Genomic DNA, 15,682 nt, shown 5'->3' with positions numbered 1-15,682 from the left:
CTTCACAACAGAGATGGGTATGGCTTATGAAGGTAGAGGATATTTTTTGTGCTTTCCTTTCAATAAAGCTTGCGACATGGGAACTGCTCTATGCCACCTTCCAGATGGCCTGTTAGATGTGCATCAGTTCTAAGTCTTCTGAAGAAGTGCAAGGCTACTTGAGTTTTATGTTGCAACAAAGACAAACACCACCATAAACAAGCATCCTCAAGACACGCTGAAGAGAACTCCAGCAAAGGTTTCAGGATATTCAGAAATCTGTAGCTGGTTCTCACCTTCCATACATGACCTCCATACACTCATGAGCTCACTCTGAATGTTTAAAACTTTGTGAAGGCCATGTGACATGTGTAGGCCTAATGTTTCGGTGCTCTATAAGTGAAACTAAATTAAAATTGAAATTGAAATACCTTAGTGAACTCCAAACACTAGTCTCCCGTTATCTTTTTCTGATCTACTGGCCCTACTCACTTGCCCTTCTCTGTCTCTCACACTAGACTGTTCTCTTTGGGCAGTGGCTCCTTCAGCGCCATGGCCCCCAACCTCTGAGGTGCATTCAAATTTGGCAAACAGTGGCAAACGCTTGTGGTGAACATGTTGCCTTTGAACAGTTGAATTTGAACGATCTGGTGCTAACATTCTATTCTAATGGTAATTGCATTGTTGCCTTCATCAAACTCACGTCCAGCTCCACTGTATGTTCGTGCAGCACTACCTCCTCAGACGAAAACTTAAGGCTAACGGAAATACTGTTTGCAAATGTACGCAACTGTTTGTCTACGTTTGCGAATTTGAACGTACCTCTGGAGTTCCCATCCTCTCTCCCTCTGCCAATGCTCTTCCATCTTTGCCTTTGAGTCTGGTCTTCACTGGTCTGGTCTGACTGTTCTTTGTCAGGATAATTTTCTCATCCTCCTCTTCCTACCTTCCTTATCTAATGCATGTTTGTTGTTGTTGTTGTTGTTGTTGTTTTGTGTTTGTTAAGCAATTTAATTTGGGCATGTGAAATATGCTATATAAATTGGGTGTAAAGATGGAAAGTTAGCTAAACCCATCTAAGTTGAAAGATGAAAAATGTGAATGATGATGATGATGATGACGGTGATGCAGAAGGAATTATATGTTTTTTTGTGTCATGGATTGGTGATAGCTCCAAATTTAAACAGTGACTGGTGAATTTTTGTTTTTTTCATGTTTACCAGATTCAGTCAGTGCACATCACCTTGCTACTGTATAAGAGTCTAGTTAAGTTAATAAAAATCTAGTTAAGTCTATACATTTTATATCATTGTTACTCATTTTGTTGTTTTTGTTTTTGTAATCATATTACACAGTGGTGCATATCAAAATCCCCAAATATAGTTTGTACATAGTATTGTTATCTGCAAAGTGTCATTCACACAAGTCATATTTCTATGCCACGCCTGGAGTATTTTACTTTTCAGGCATCCATTCATTCATTCTGATACATTGGCAGACGCTTGTTTTTGCCTTCAGTCCTGAATCGTTTTGACAGGATTAGCACAGTCGCTCAGGAAAAACAATAAATTACATTTGGAACGTGCTAATCCACGCCACCTGTTCCTCTCACATATGTGTGCCTTGCCATACGAGACGCTGGCTTTACTTTCGCTCACTTTGAAATACGATGCGTAAAATCCAGTGTCAGCTCTAACAAGCCACCCTTAAAGGAAATCACTCTGCTTCGCATTCGCCGTAGCACCCCCACCAACCCCCCTGTACCATCAGCGTGGCAACAGCATTTCATTCCATACATTCGGAATTGGCGGTGCAAATGGGGGATAACCTGGGAATCCAGACAAGCTTATGTTGGAAACAGCTGCATTAGTCAGAGTCTATAGGTCAAAGAAAGCAGGAAGTCGAAGCTTTCTGTTTATGACCATGAAAAGTCCTTTAAATTGAAGTTGTGGAACAGCTTTCTTTCAATTACAGAATGTTTGCATTTGTCACACTTAAACTCTGCAGGACAATCACACCTTTGAACAGAGAGCATAAACTCTGCATGTGCTGGAGTGGCCTTTTACAGCATTCTAAAGTGAGATAGTTAATTAAATGTTAATAACATGTTAATAAAATATGGGAATTCCTCTGCTCTCCATTAAGAACTGTTCCCAGGAGAGTTGTATTGTGAGGGCCTGATGAAGACGACTGATGAAGACTGACTTTAAATGAAAGAGCAGGTCGGTTGAAGCAGCAACAGACGACGGGCGGAACCAGATGTGTCACAACCGGTAGATCAGTTGTGTGTGTGTGTGTGTGTGCGCGCGCGTGTGTGTGTGTGTGTGTGTGTGGGGGGGGGTGTGGGTGTGTGTGTGCGTGCAGTCATTTGCAAACATTTTAGGCACATTTTAAACAATGTTGTAAAGTCAAAATGCTCTCAAAATAATGTGAGTAGTTGCTGTTTACCAGGTTGCAACATGTAAAGTGCATAGCCGACTTCACTAGTAACACTCTCCAAATTTAATGTAAACAATCCTGGCTCAAGCTTGGCCAATTTTAGACAGGCAGTCTCACAGACAGCAGTGAGGGAAGTGAGGAAAGTCTGCAAGACCCTATACTGAATGAGATGGAGAGAAGCTTGAATGACAGGACAGAAGTAGGAGTAGAATGGTGTGTGTGTGTGTGTGTGTGTGTGTGTGTGTGTGTGTGTGTGTGTGTGTGTGTGTGTGTGTGTGTGTATACTCTGGCTGAGGGGGTTGACAGGTGTGCCTCCATTTGGCAGTGGAAGAGGAACAAGTGACTCCCATGGTGAAATGGCGCCCAGTCAGGGACAAGGCCCTTTAGTCTATGGGCATATGTTAATGTGTGTATGCTCTCTCTCTCTCTCTCTCTCTCTCTCTCTCTCTCTCTCTCTCTCTCTGTGTGTGTGTGTGTGTGTGTGTGTGTGTGTGTGTGTGTGTGTGTGTGTGTGTGTGTGTCTGTGTGTCAACAAGCAGGTCAGAATGCCAAAGGATACATCTCCATGGGAGGGTCACAGCACACACATTGGCCACAGCAGGAAAGCTGTACTGTGACATATGATATTTGTATTAGATATAGAGAAAAGAGACAAGCAGACAGAGGCTATCAGGTTTTCCACATCACACATCAGGTCTGGTTAAGGGTGGTGAAATCACACGCTCAGCTTCAACTAATAATTACTGTTGACAAAATTCCAGATAAAAATAGTCAATATTTCCATGATCTGTGTCTGTATATTTAAGTACTATTTGAGTATGACTGTAAAGGACACGAAGAAGAATATTAAGTTCTATTTCAATAAATGCAATGTGCATAATAGTGTGCACACACACACACACACACACACACACACACTTTTTCATACTGTATGTGACTATTGTGTGTGTCTGCGTGTGTGTGTTTTATGTGTGTTCTGTATGCATGTCCAGGGTTGTGTGGAGAATGACCACGGGCATGTCTGTGTGGGTATGTCTGTGTGAGCATGTGTGTTGCCTCCTTGCGTGGTGCTCGGTGCATGTTACCCATCAGCGCTGCTGGCCAACAGTGGCGCAGGGCCATGCTGTGTGTGAGAGAGAGAGAGGCAGAGAGAGAGAGAGAGAGAGAGAGAGAGAGAGAGAGAGAGAGAGAGAGAGAGAGAGAGAGAGAGAGAGAGAGAGAGAGAGAGAGAGAGAGAGAGAGAGAGGCAGAGAGAGAGAGAGAGGCAGAGGGGAGAAGGAGCTCTGCCCAAACACACGGAGGAAGTGTAAAAGAACATTTAGGCTCAAACTGTTCAAGCCTTTAGTAGTGAAAATGTGCTATAGCATTCACATGTACAGTATGTGTAAAATATTACAGGGTTCAAGACGGATCAGAATTCTACAAATATCTCACTGATCAGAAGCAGATAAACAATTATGAAAAAAGAGTATATTATTAAATTTTATTCTGTATCCGACTCAATCAACCATGAAAATGACATTATTTTACCACTGCTGTGTATAAGGGCACATTTTACTGTGGTGTGGTGACAAGTGTTTAATCCTCGCTCGTCTGCATGCTTCATGGGCTAGGAATGCTGAGACATATGTTGTCTGTGTCAACACCTCTGACTTCTATTACGATTTTTTCTATTCTTTTCATTCGGGGTAAATAGAATAATGCTGCTACCCCAATGCACAGAAAATCACAAGACAGTGTACGTAGATTATTTGTGTGCTGATTAAGGAGTATTATATTAGAAGGAGTGCAGTTTGATCATTTTCCTGAGATCAGAAATATACATCTCTCATGCATCTACAACAACCTTTTTTTTCACATTTGTTTGTGCAGTGTTGTCATAAAATGTCCCCCCCTTGTGATTAGTTTTTTTGTAAACAAAGAGGGTAGGATACAGGATCAAATTGTATATGAGTGTATTGTATGTTTGCTTGTATATGTGTGTGTGTGTGTGTGTGTGTGTGTGTATATGTACAGTATGTGAGTGTGTGTGTGTGTGTGTGTGTGTGTGTGTGTGTGTGTGTGTGTGTGTGTGTGGTGCATGTGTTTGTGTGTGTGGCTATCCAGGAGAGCTAAGACCAGAGGGTGAATCTGTCTAGTTTGAGCAGTCCTCATCTGCTTTAATTAAGATACAGTGTAATCGCTGCACTGCTGCATGCCCTGCACACATGTGTGTGTGTGTGTGTGTAAACAGTCCGTCCCAGGGGAGCCCTCGGCCAACTTCCACCAGAGGGACACATAACAATAGAAACGCCTTCTTTTTAAGTGACATATTGTGAGATCAACATAATAAATAGCCACTGCTCTTAAAGCACAGTTGGATATTAAATGTCTTGTCCAATAAACTATTTATTTACCAGAAAGCATTTCTTCAGAATGGAGACCACACAAAAGGAATCTAGCTTAGCTCTTCCATCTTGTGATGCGGGTCTGTGTATACCTGTATGCACTAATCCATAGGAAAAACAGCATGAAACTGTTATATATATTTTTTTAAAGCAATGAACAAAATGCATAATTAAACAATTGTGAGTAGTGATATTTTATTATTATATAAAAAACAGTGCTTAACAAGTTGACTGAGTTCTTTTAACATTCTATTAACATTTGGACAATTTTGACATTGCTGTTTTTTTCCATTTCATGTAAAAAACAGTAATTATTTGTGCAATTATATATTACATTTACAAATGGTAAGATTTGCAAATTAGACATTCAATGTCAATAATGTACATGACATCCTTTACAGGGAAAATTAATTAAATTAAATAACTTTGGGCCTTCCATGTGGCTGAATAGTAATATACATTTAATTTCTAGGCAAGGAATATATTTATTTTCATTCAAAAAGACAATTGCCAAGACCATTTAGAAGATCAAAAATTGAGCTCAACAATTCTGGTGTACACGAATGTACCTTAAAAAAAAACTCAGCTAAAAAATAAAACAAAACTAATTACAATTGACCCTGAAAAAATATATAAAATATAAAAAGGCAAATGTGCATGTATGAAAAACACAAAAACAATACTATTAACAAAAAAGAGCAGTATAAAAACACAAATGATGAGAGTAAGACAGAGAGAAAGAGACATACAGAGAGAGATGGGACAGTCCATCACCTCTCCGTGTCCATTTTGGAGAGGGCTAGTTTGATAAATTGCTGTTAAATTTCATGTGATGAGTTATTAGGGTGAAAAGCTGTGTTGTGACCACTATGTAAATATCTCATTAGGAAGGGTTAGTAACACTTCTCTGGTTTCACAGAAAATATACTGGAAGCATGTGCACTATCTACCTCTCCAAAAAAGACACAAACACACTCACACACACTCAAATGGATGAGCCAAATGTAACTATGTTTATGCAGGAGCTAAAAAACATGAGAAAAATATTTCACAACATTGTATGGAGTTGATATTTGGCCAAAGGAATAATGTACGTCCCTTGACATTGTGACGGAACACAACAAAGGAATAATTAGATGGCCGTGCTCGCTCGCTTGCTCGCTCCCTCCCTCCCTCCGCCTCGCACACTTGCATGCCCACCAACCCAAACGCGGGGATTGGGGATGGGGATGGGTGCGCCCGCCCGCCCTGCTTGCTTGCCCATCCGCCCATCCGCCCGCCCCGGCGTCCCCCCTCAAACTTGATGGTTGCTGAACTTATTTTTAGTGTCATTTGATAAGCTTCCCCGCTTGCGCGGAGACGTCCCACTGACCCCGCCACTGGTCATTGTCTATACCACTTCCCGTCAAGGCCTCGCGCGCTTTGTCAGATTTCCACTCCAATATCCATTTCGCATCTGAAGTAGCCTATCGAAAGTGACTGGATCGTTCGAGCCTTTCCCCTCAGCAGCTACACACCCACCCCAACCCCCACCCCCCCCCCTCCACGAGCCATCCCAAACACCCTGTCCTCCCCCCTGTGAGTTTTCCGCTTTCGCTCACGCCTATACGGCCCTGTCCTGACAGTACGCTTCAGACATTCTAACAATAAACATATCGTGCCATGCATTTGGGTGTTTATTTCCGTGTTTGTGCACTAGCATGTTAGTGTGTGTGTGTGTGTGTGTGTATGCATGTGTGTGAGTGTGTGTGTGTGGGTGCGGTGCGGTGATTTCTGGAAATGAACAATGCTTCTCCGTCCACGTCTTTCCTGCTCTCCCCGTTTGGGAGCGCTCGGACACCCCTGCCATTTTGGTGGTGGAGAACGCGCGGCACAGTAATAGGTCATTCAATGTCAGAAGGCATAAGAGACAGGATGAGGCAGATCTTCACAGGCTGCTGCTTGCTGCTGTCTTTAATTATTTTAATTAAACTCTGATATTCTCATGCAGGGAGAACTAGCGAGTTGTGACGCCAAAGAGCGAGAGAGTAGAGGGAGAGAGTAGAGAGAGAGAGAGAGAGAAAGACAGAGAGTGAGAGGAAGAGAAAGGCCTTGGAGATGTGATATGGCGAGTCCGGCAGTGTTGAGACAGCTGTATCTATATCTTTAAAGAACTCGTAACTGATGGGAATGCTTATTGGGAGTGATGCCCTGTGCATCAGGGAGGCGGAGGCTCACTGCAGTAGGGGGTGTGTGTGCCGGGTTGGGCGGTGGTGGTGGTGGTGGTGGTGGTGGTGTTGGGGGCGGGGGGGGGTAGCACCAACCGTCGTGTCAAGGTCCTGACGCACCCGTCGCTCCGAACGTAGCCCGGGCCCCGGTGTGTGCTCGCGGGGGGATGGCCTGTCTCTCGCGGGGGAGTAACGCTCTATTAATTTTTCCTGTCCCGAAGAACAGAATGAAAGAGGGGAAAAAGGTGTCTTGCGAGAAAAAAAAAAAAAAAAAAAAAAGCGCGAAAGGGGCGAAGTGAAGTCCCACTGCTGCTGCCACTACCTCGGGGGCGTCCACTCCTCCAGTTTGTCATGCGTGTGCACTTCTCAGTGTTAAAATGACAGGATCGGCCGTCACAGGCCTCCCGCCAGGCAAACAGGCGCCCGGGCCGGCGGGCCAGCGGGCAGTGGGCAGTGAGACGGACTGCGCTTGGAGAGGAGAGATTGTGTGAAGAGATGTAGCCAAGAGGCACTGGACTTCTGCTCTCGCTCGCCAGCCCCACCGGGATTAACTCTCCCTCCACGCCACGCCAACGGCAAACAGCCTCTCTTGCTCTCTCTCTCCTCTCTCTCTCTCTCTTTCTCTCCCCCTCTCTCTCTTTCCTCTCCCCCTCACTCTCTCCCTCTCTTTTTTGCTCCTCTTCTCAGTTTCTCTCTCTCTTTTTTTCCAAATAGCTTCCGTCTGTGTCCATAAAATTAGTTTTTTTCTCCACAGAAGGAGCAATATGGTCGGAATATGTTAAGCCATCACTGCGCACAAAAAGCTAACCGGATCCGGCACAATAATGCACTTGGGTAATCTTCAGGGAAAAGTAAAAAAATAAAAAATAAAAATAAAATATACATATAAAAAAAAGAGCCCACCCTTGTAAAGCTGTTTCTGTTTTTTTCTTTTTTTTCTTTTCAACGATTTGGAGCATATGACTACATTAAAACTCAACCAAGGCACACAGATTGAGGTTGAAAGAGTCCACGTTGTGCACAATTTGGATAGAAGCTAAAGTACAGTGGTGATTGAATTAACCACAGAGTCTTCAGAAACCTCCTATTCCTCCTCATCTCATCTTCTTGCTCACTGTGAGTGGATGCGCAAAATCTTCTCCTAATGTGGGACCCGGTTGAAATTCATACACCGTCCCTACAGACACAAGGGGAAAAAAACAAAACAAAAAATAAAAAATAAAGTATATATTTGCATGTAAAAATAAGAGATATATCACATATCTGTCAAATTTCTGCATTAAAATAAAAAACAAAAACAAAAGTGTACCAAATAAAATGATACATATTCATCATTCATTTACATTTGTATTATATCAATTTACTTCAATTGATCAAATTACTTATTACATTAAAGGTAAATAAAATCATAGATAAATAAACTGATTATAAATACGTAATTCTGCATAGTCATTTTGTGTCATGGATGTGATAATGATATTAATCAAGCAATTCTTTAACAATATGAAATATGACTAATAAAAAAATTAAACTGAATAAACAAACACACACATTTTAAATCCTTCAGTGCAAAAATGCTCTTGTTGAAAAAGGACAAGCAGGAACTGCAGATCTCCCTATACGATGTCCATATCACCTACACTACTTTAATGGCCCAGATAATTATGTTGAATTGTGTTGGTGTGGTGTCTCACGGCTTACATTAACCCTGCCTCCAATCCGTGTGAAGTAGGCTTAAATGGTTATAGGGGGTGTCACTCTAAGCAAGACCCACAAGAGCGTGCTTGTGTTTGTATATGTGGTTGTGTGTGTGTGTGTGCGTGTGTGTGTGTGTGTGTATGTGTGTGTGTGTGTGATTGTGCAGTAAGGGACACTAAGCTGACCGACACCAAGAGGGAGCTCTCACACAGCTTATTACCATCGGCCTGCTTACACACACACACACACACACACACACACACACGCACACACTCCTCCCTCTGTCCGCTCTCTAACCCTGGCCACTCAAACGAGCAGCCACAGAGCCACTGGAGCACACAGACACGTACACACACACACACACACACACACACACACACTCCTCATAGTGCAGAGTGCAGACTGAGAGAGGGATCTGACATTCCTCCTGAGTGTTTCAGTGTGTGTGTGTGCATGTCAGAGTGTGAGTATGGGTGTTAGCGTGTAAGTGCCAATCCATGAGTGTGGCTAAGTGCTGATTGCTTTGCTGTTTTTTGTGTTTGTTTTGTTTTGTTTTCTGAGTCCTTCTCCTACAATTGTGGCATAGCTGTGGTCATGTTTTTTTCCAGATATTATAAAGTCATTGACTTCATAACGACATAAGAGAAAGAAACAAAAGAATGACAGAAAGTAAGATGGCATGAAGTGACAGAACAATAACACAAAGAGACAGAGTTTAAAGAAAAAGAGTAAAGTAAGTTAGCACGTAAAATGAAAAGTAGAGAAAGAACAGCATATGACAGCAAAGAGAAATAACAGAGCAAAAATCAGAAAGAACAATGCAACTGTGGAAAGAAAGAATAACGTGTGACGGTGAAGAGAGAGAAAGAGAAAGGGAAAAAAACGAGAGTTGGCCAAGAAAGAGGCGAGTGATGACGGGGGAGCGAGGCTTTTGGTGGGCCTCCTTGCTCTAAGCCACGTGACACGGACCCTCTGCGATTAATCTCAGACTGTCAACAAATAAGGCCCATCAGATGCTGCTCTGGCACGGGGGCCGCCTGCCTCTCCACCACACTGGATCTCACGCTTTCTGGGGTTTTAGGGCATTAGTGGGGGACTGTTTTTCTGGATGTGTGTGTGTGTGTGTGTGTGTGTGTGTGGTCGTATACAAGTGTTGGGGGTTTGTGTCTGTGTGTGTGTTGCCGTAAAAAGTGCATGTGGATAAATAGAGATACGTGGGTAATTACGTCTTTAAGTTTGTGTATGTGTGTTTCTGTATGTGTTTTAATATGTCTTCTTGTGTCCTTAAGTCTGACTATAAGTGTGGAAAAGTGCATAAATTTGTGTGTGTGTGTGTGTGTGTTTGTGTGAGTGAGTGAGTGAGTGAGTGAGTGAGTGAGTTAGTGCATGTATGTATGTATTATGTACAGTATGTATGTATGTGTATGTATGTACGTACGTATGTGTGTGTGTGTATGCATGTATGTGTGTATGTATGTATGTATGTATGTACGTATGGCATATGCATGTATGTATGTATGTATGTATGTATGTGCTTGCACCATCTCCTCCAGTAGAATCAAACTCTCTGATGGGCTAAGCTGGGGCTCTGCTGGACTAAAAGCTGACCAGGTGCAGCAACAATACTGTCCACGTTTCCTGGTGTCCTGGCAACGCTCGCCATTCGCAACACCACCGAGCCCGAGAGCCGACACGGGTGGGCACTGCCCACCTGCGCTACCGCGGTGACGGCCACGACGACACAACACCAGCGGTAGCAACGGTAACAGTTGGGCAGGGGGGACAGGATGATGAGCTTCAGCCCGCAGATGTCACTGAGATTCCATCAGACGACAGAGAGAGAGAGAGAGAGAGAGAGAGAGAGAGAGAGAGAGAGAGAGAGAGAGATGGGTGGATGGATGGGCTGATGTATGGATGGAGAAGGGAAGAGACAGGGACAGAGAGAGAGAGACAGGAGAGAGAGAAGAGAAATAGATGGATGGATAGATGGACAGATGGATGAGTAGGTGGATGGGAGAGATGTTGAAACAAAGCGACAGGAACAGCGGATGTATTTTTTCTTTCTTGCTCTTTCCTTTGTTTGCTGTGGAGAGTGTCAGCCGGGTCACGGACGGTAAGTAGGTTACTGACTAACACCCCTGCGTCCATGACACGAGAGACAGCCTGCTGATGGTCCAGACTGCTTCCCTGCTGACGGCGCCAATTCAAACACAGGACAGAGCAACTTGCAGACACACACCTGTGAGCTCCATTTTAAAGTCAATGATGTGGACCAGCAGGGAGAGAAGTGCAAGTACACACAGCAGCGGAAAGCATCCTTTGATTGGAGGTGAGGAATGCGCTGTAGCTCTAACCCACAGTACAATAATACTGTTAGTTTAAACAGCTTTGAAAAATCACTCAGTCTGACTAAGAGAGCCAGCCTATGCAACTGAAGTATGGCTGATATCACCGTTTGAGAAGCCTAAACTGAATCGTAATGGAAACGGTCCCTTTCCAAGTTAGTAAAGAGACATTTCTCATTTCTCCCCCCAACACACACAGACACACACACACACACACAGACACACACACACACATACAAATCTTTAATAACCATATATCAGAGACTCTGGGAAGTATCTGGGAATTTTAACACTATGTCATTCTGGTTTTCTTCCAATAGCTGTTTAGTTTCCAGCACAAAGGGACTTTCAGCTGCAAAATGCAACAGGAGCAAGGCCAGTTTAGCAGCTATGGTGATTACATCATATGACGAGTTTTACAGGAGAGAGACCACTACTTCACTGCTGAAGTGGCTCCTTTGCATATTTATGGTGATTAAACAAAGTCTGCACAGCCAAGGAAAACGGGTGCTAAGAAAATAAACTCAGTAAAACAATTAGAAAAAAAAAATCTGAATATTGCTTCTCCCTTAAGAAAAAAAAAAAAGAATTGGCCATTTTGCACTGGAATACTATGTCACCATTTGGGTAGAATAAACATTTTCTTTTTTTTTTAAAGAAGAAGCAGTATGCCAGATACCTTTAGATAGACAAGGCATACATAAGCAGGAATGTCTGAACATACTCACACACACAGACACACATACACGCTCTCTCTCTCTCTCTCTCTCTCTCTCTCACACACACACACACACACACGTGCAAATGCACATGCACACGCATGGCTGTACAGGGGTACGTGTGAGTGTCCATCCTATCGCCTGCATGTTCACGCTTCCAACAGTTTCCCCCTTGCTGCCATCACACATCCCTGACGGACATGTCTTGCACATCTACAAGGATGTGAGATCCAGTTTGTGTGTGTGTGTGTGTGTGTGTGTGTGTGTGTGTGTGTGTGTGTGAATGTGTGTGTGGGGGGTGCTTATCTGAGTATATGTGGGTGTATATCTCACATTTTGTCCAGGACAGTTCCTGAAAGCAGTAGCTGATTCTGTATATGACTTACGAAGGAACTCAAAAGGTTGCGCTTGTCAAGTAACCAAGGATGTTGTCACAACACACCACAAAACAATATGAAACAGGACGCTGACAAAACAACACTCTATTCGAGCGTGTGAGTGTGTGTGCTTGCATGCATGAGTGTGTGTAGCTACAGGGCTCTACACCATTTCAGGAGTACGTATCTTAGATACAGACACAAATAAACACACAACATCATCCATCTCTGGACTCTCTATAGCACGACTCCTGAACACCAACATAGATGATATTAAGACAGACCAGAGGCACATTTAACATATTGTGCTGTCCGTACAGTAGCAACACATTATTCACTGATATCTCCAGCAGTGGAACTCGCTTTCTCTCTCTTTACAACGGTCATTAGCACAGCACTCTAAAGCAGAACTCTACAGTACTTTCCCCACAGCAAGAACTTCACAGCCAGAACCCTTTACAGCGGCACTCACTGCAGTGGAACTCTCCACAGCAGAACTGTTTGCAGTGGAACTCTCCATGACAATAATGTTCCGTCTCCAGCAGAACACCTGAACACCCTAGCTAGCATCTCTGTAGTCTTTGTAGCCCCAAAAGGGGCAGCTGACTCTGAAACAGACCTGGCGTACTTCTGGCCCACATTTGGTCCACACCAGGCCCAGATTCTTTTGCGCTGCGGTCATCTGCCACCCCAGCTGCACACCGGTGTCACCTCAGCCCAGCGGAGGCCGGGGGTCGGCCCAGGCGCAGCGCAGCGCAGAGCGGGCGGCGAGAGCCAGAGAGAGACAGCTGCAGCGAGGCCTCGGCGCGAGGAGAGAGAGCCAGCATATGAGCAATCCTCCCCACGTGGCCCCCACCCTCTGTCCCAAACACCACCCCCCACCACCCCCACCTCCCCACCACCCAATACACCCTCTCAAATACCCCCCCCACACACACACACACACACACACACACTCCATCCCTCTCTCTAAAATCCCCCACGTCACCCCAGCCCTAGCCCAGCCGGTCGTCTCGTCCTGGGAGGCCCACTCAACTCCTCGTGGCCATCTGGGCTGCAGCGCCAACGTCCAGCCTCAGCCAGCAATGTCTCGCCTCCTCGCCGCACGCCACGCCACCGCGAGATGGAGGGAATGCGCGCCGCACAGACAAAAGGAAAAACAGACAGAGAGAGGGACGGACGGACTGACAGAGAGAGAGAGAGGGAGAGAGAGAGAGAGAGAGAGGGAGAGAGAAGGAGAGGGAGAGAGAGAGAGAAAGAGGGAGGGAGGAAAAGTTGAATTGAGAGGGAGGGTGAGGGAGATGGATATGGGGAAAATAGGACGAAGGTGCTGCCCAGGGAGATGGTTTCTACAGAACTGAGTGACTGAGTCCATTCCATGGGCCTTTCAGCACTTTAATTTACAAGACTGTAAAAGTCCTGATCACACACACACACACACACACACACATACAGAGATTCGTGCACACATAAATTTGTTCACACGCACACTTGTTCCATTTACCACTATAATCTTTCAGATGTCATCCCTGGCTAATGCTGGCTCTTGTGACAAAGTGATATAAGGGACCCTTAAGAACCTCTGAGTCTGCCCTCCTGACTGAAGTAGCCAATGGGAAGGGCTGGGAAATGACATAAGGGTGGTGACATCCAATCATCTGAGACGTGCTCAAATTTGGCAAAGAGAAGTGATAAATATTTGTCTGATAGTTTTCTCCGATCAGTGACATTTGAACGCTTTGGTATAAACATTCTGTTTCAAGTCTAACCTTTCGTCCTGCTCCACTGTACGTCCGTAGAGAACTACTCAAACTGTTAGCAAGTGTTCACAAACCTTCCATTTCAGACAGCTGTCGTAAATACCACTCATGGTTCACACCCTTTCACTTCAAGGCTGCTACATAAAAATTGCATAGTATCCCTTTGATGCAAAACTGCACCAAGCAGCACTGTTGATGCACCATTGATGAGCTGCACTGCTCTTCGTTGATGGTAACGCCACACTGTGACGGTGATGACAATTCATCCCTGATACCACAGTCTGTAAATCGCTAGGGAGGAACCACTGGAGATCGATACAGTACGTGAGACCATTTCACCTATATGACTCCAAGCACTTCCATGACCCTGAAAATCAGGATTGTGACTTCATGTTCACATATGCGTGTCCTGGATAATCCCCCCATTGTTTGTTTGTCTGTTTGTTTGTTTGTGTTTGTCTCTCACTGCCTGGCGACCATGTGGCTAACAGCTCTGCAGCTTTTCCCTGGGAGGCTAAGGACCTTTTTTTTTCAGCTTGAAGCTAAGTCCAGTCAGCCACTGTGCAGCTTTTCCCCTGCGAGGTTAAAGACATCCTCCAGTTACTGTAGCTCCTCACTCTGGTCCCAATCTGGCCCAGACCCGCTCTATAGCTGCACCTGATCAGGCCCGAATCTGTCCTCTGACTCCCTTGCCATCACCGACACCTTACTTCCTGCTTCACATCCCTCTTGGTCTCTTCCTTTTGTCATTGTCAACCCCCCTCTTCCTCCTCCTCCTCCGCCTCCTCCAACTAATCTCTTCCCTGCACCAATCCAGCCCCCCCCCCACCCCCCACCGCCGCCCCCGTGGTAAGTGGTGGTGGTTGGCGGCGGAAGGTTCTGGGCGCGGAGTCCCTGGCTGGCGGAGCGGCCGACGCCAGTGGTTCTGGCGCCCGCGTCCTTCTCACAGACGGAGCACGGGGACGCACAGATGGCAATAATGGACAAGTGGAATCCAATGGAGGACTCGCAGCAGAGCCGCGCGCTAACGCCGGCCAAATAACTGCACTTCATAAAAACCACACACACACACACACACACACATGCACACACATGCACACACATGCACACACACACACACACACATGCCAATAACTGGACACACACATGCACACACACACATGCCAATAACTGAGCACACACACACACACACATTAACATGCACACACGTACTACACAGGAACAGAGACACAGAAAAAGAACAACACATGCAACACAGAGCACACATCTACATATGACACAAAAAGCACACGACACACACACACACACACACACACACACACACACACACACACACACACACACACACTTAAAACCACAACAAATACACACATTTAGATGAATATGAATTACGCAAGTTTGCATACTATAAATTCATAACATGCACACACACACATGCACAACCACATATACACTCCAACCTGAGCAAAGAACACTCAAACATGCACACACAGACACACACACATCACAGAACACCCACACCGGCACACATGTGCTGTCTGATGAACCCAAACACATGCACTGGCTCATAAACAAATACACAGAGGCTCACAAACATTGAAAGCACCGACATCAAGACATCAAGATTAAAGCGAAGCTTTAACCCATCAAGGTTAAAAGCACTGTCATTCATTCACTCATTCACTGTCATCATAAAGAATTAAAACAAATGAAATAATCATGCGATGGCTGATGAGTGTGTGTGTGTGTGACAGAGTGTGTGTGTGTGTGT

The 15,682-nt window shown here is 44.8% G+C and overlaps 1 protein-coding gene across 1 annotated transcript in view; it reads right to left on the bottom strand.

Moving 5' to 3' along the window:
- Window positions 1–6,365: 6,365 nt before the first annotated feature.
- Window positions 6,366–15,682, bottom strand: part of antxr2a (ANTXR cell adhesion molecule 2a) — a 67,621-nt gene continuing 58,304 nt past the window's right edge. The window contains exon 17 of the mRNA XM_062543018.1: window positions 6,366–8,189. Within this exon, the coding sequence (XP_062399002.1) occupies window positions 8,154–8,189 (36 nt within the window). The 3' untranslated portion in view covers window positions 6,366–8,153. The remainder of the gene's footprint in view (window positions 8,190–15,682) is intronic.

The sequence above is a fragment of the Sardina pilchardus genome, chromosome 8 (genome assembly GCF_963854185.1).
Source record: "Sardina pilchardus chromosome 8, fSarPil1.1, whole genome shotgun sequence".
In the NCBI taxonomy this organism is placed as follows: domain Eukaryota; kingdom Metazoa; phylum Chordata; class Actinopteri; order Clupeiformes; family Clupeidae; genus Sardina; species Sardina pilchardus.
The sequence above is the reverse complement of the archived record's forward strand: the minus strand, read 5'-3'. Positions and strand labels throughout refer to the sequence as shown.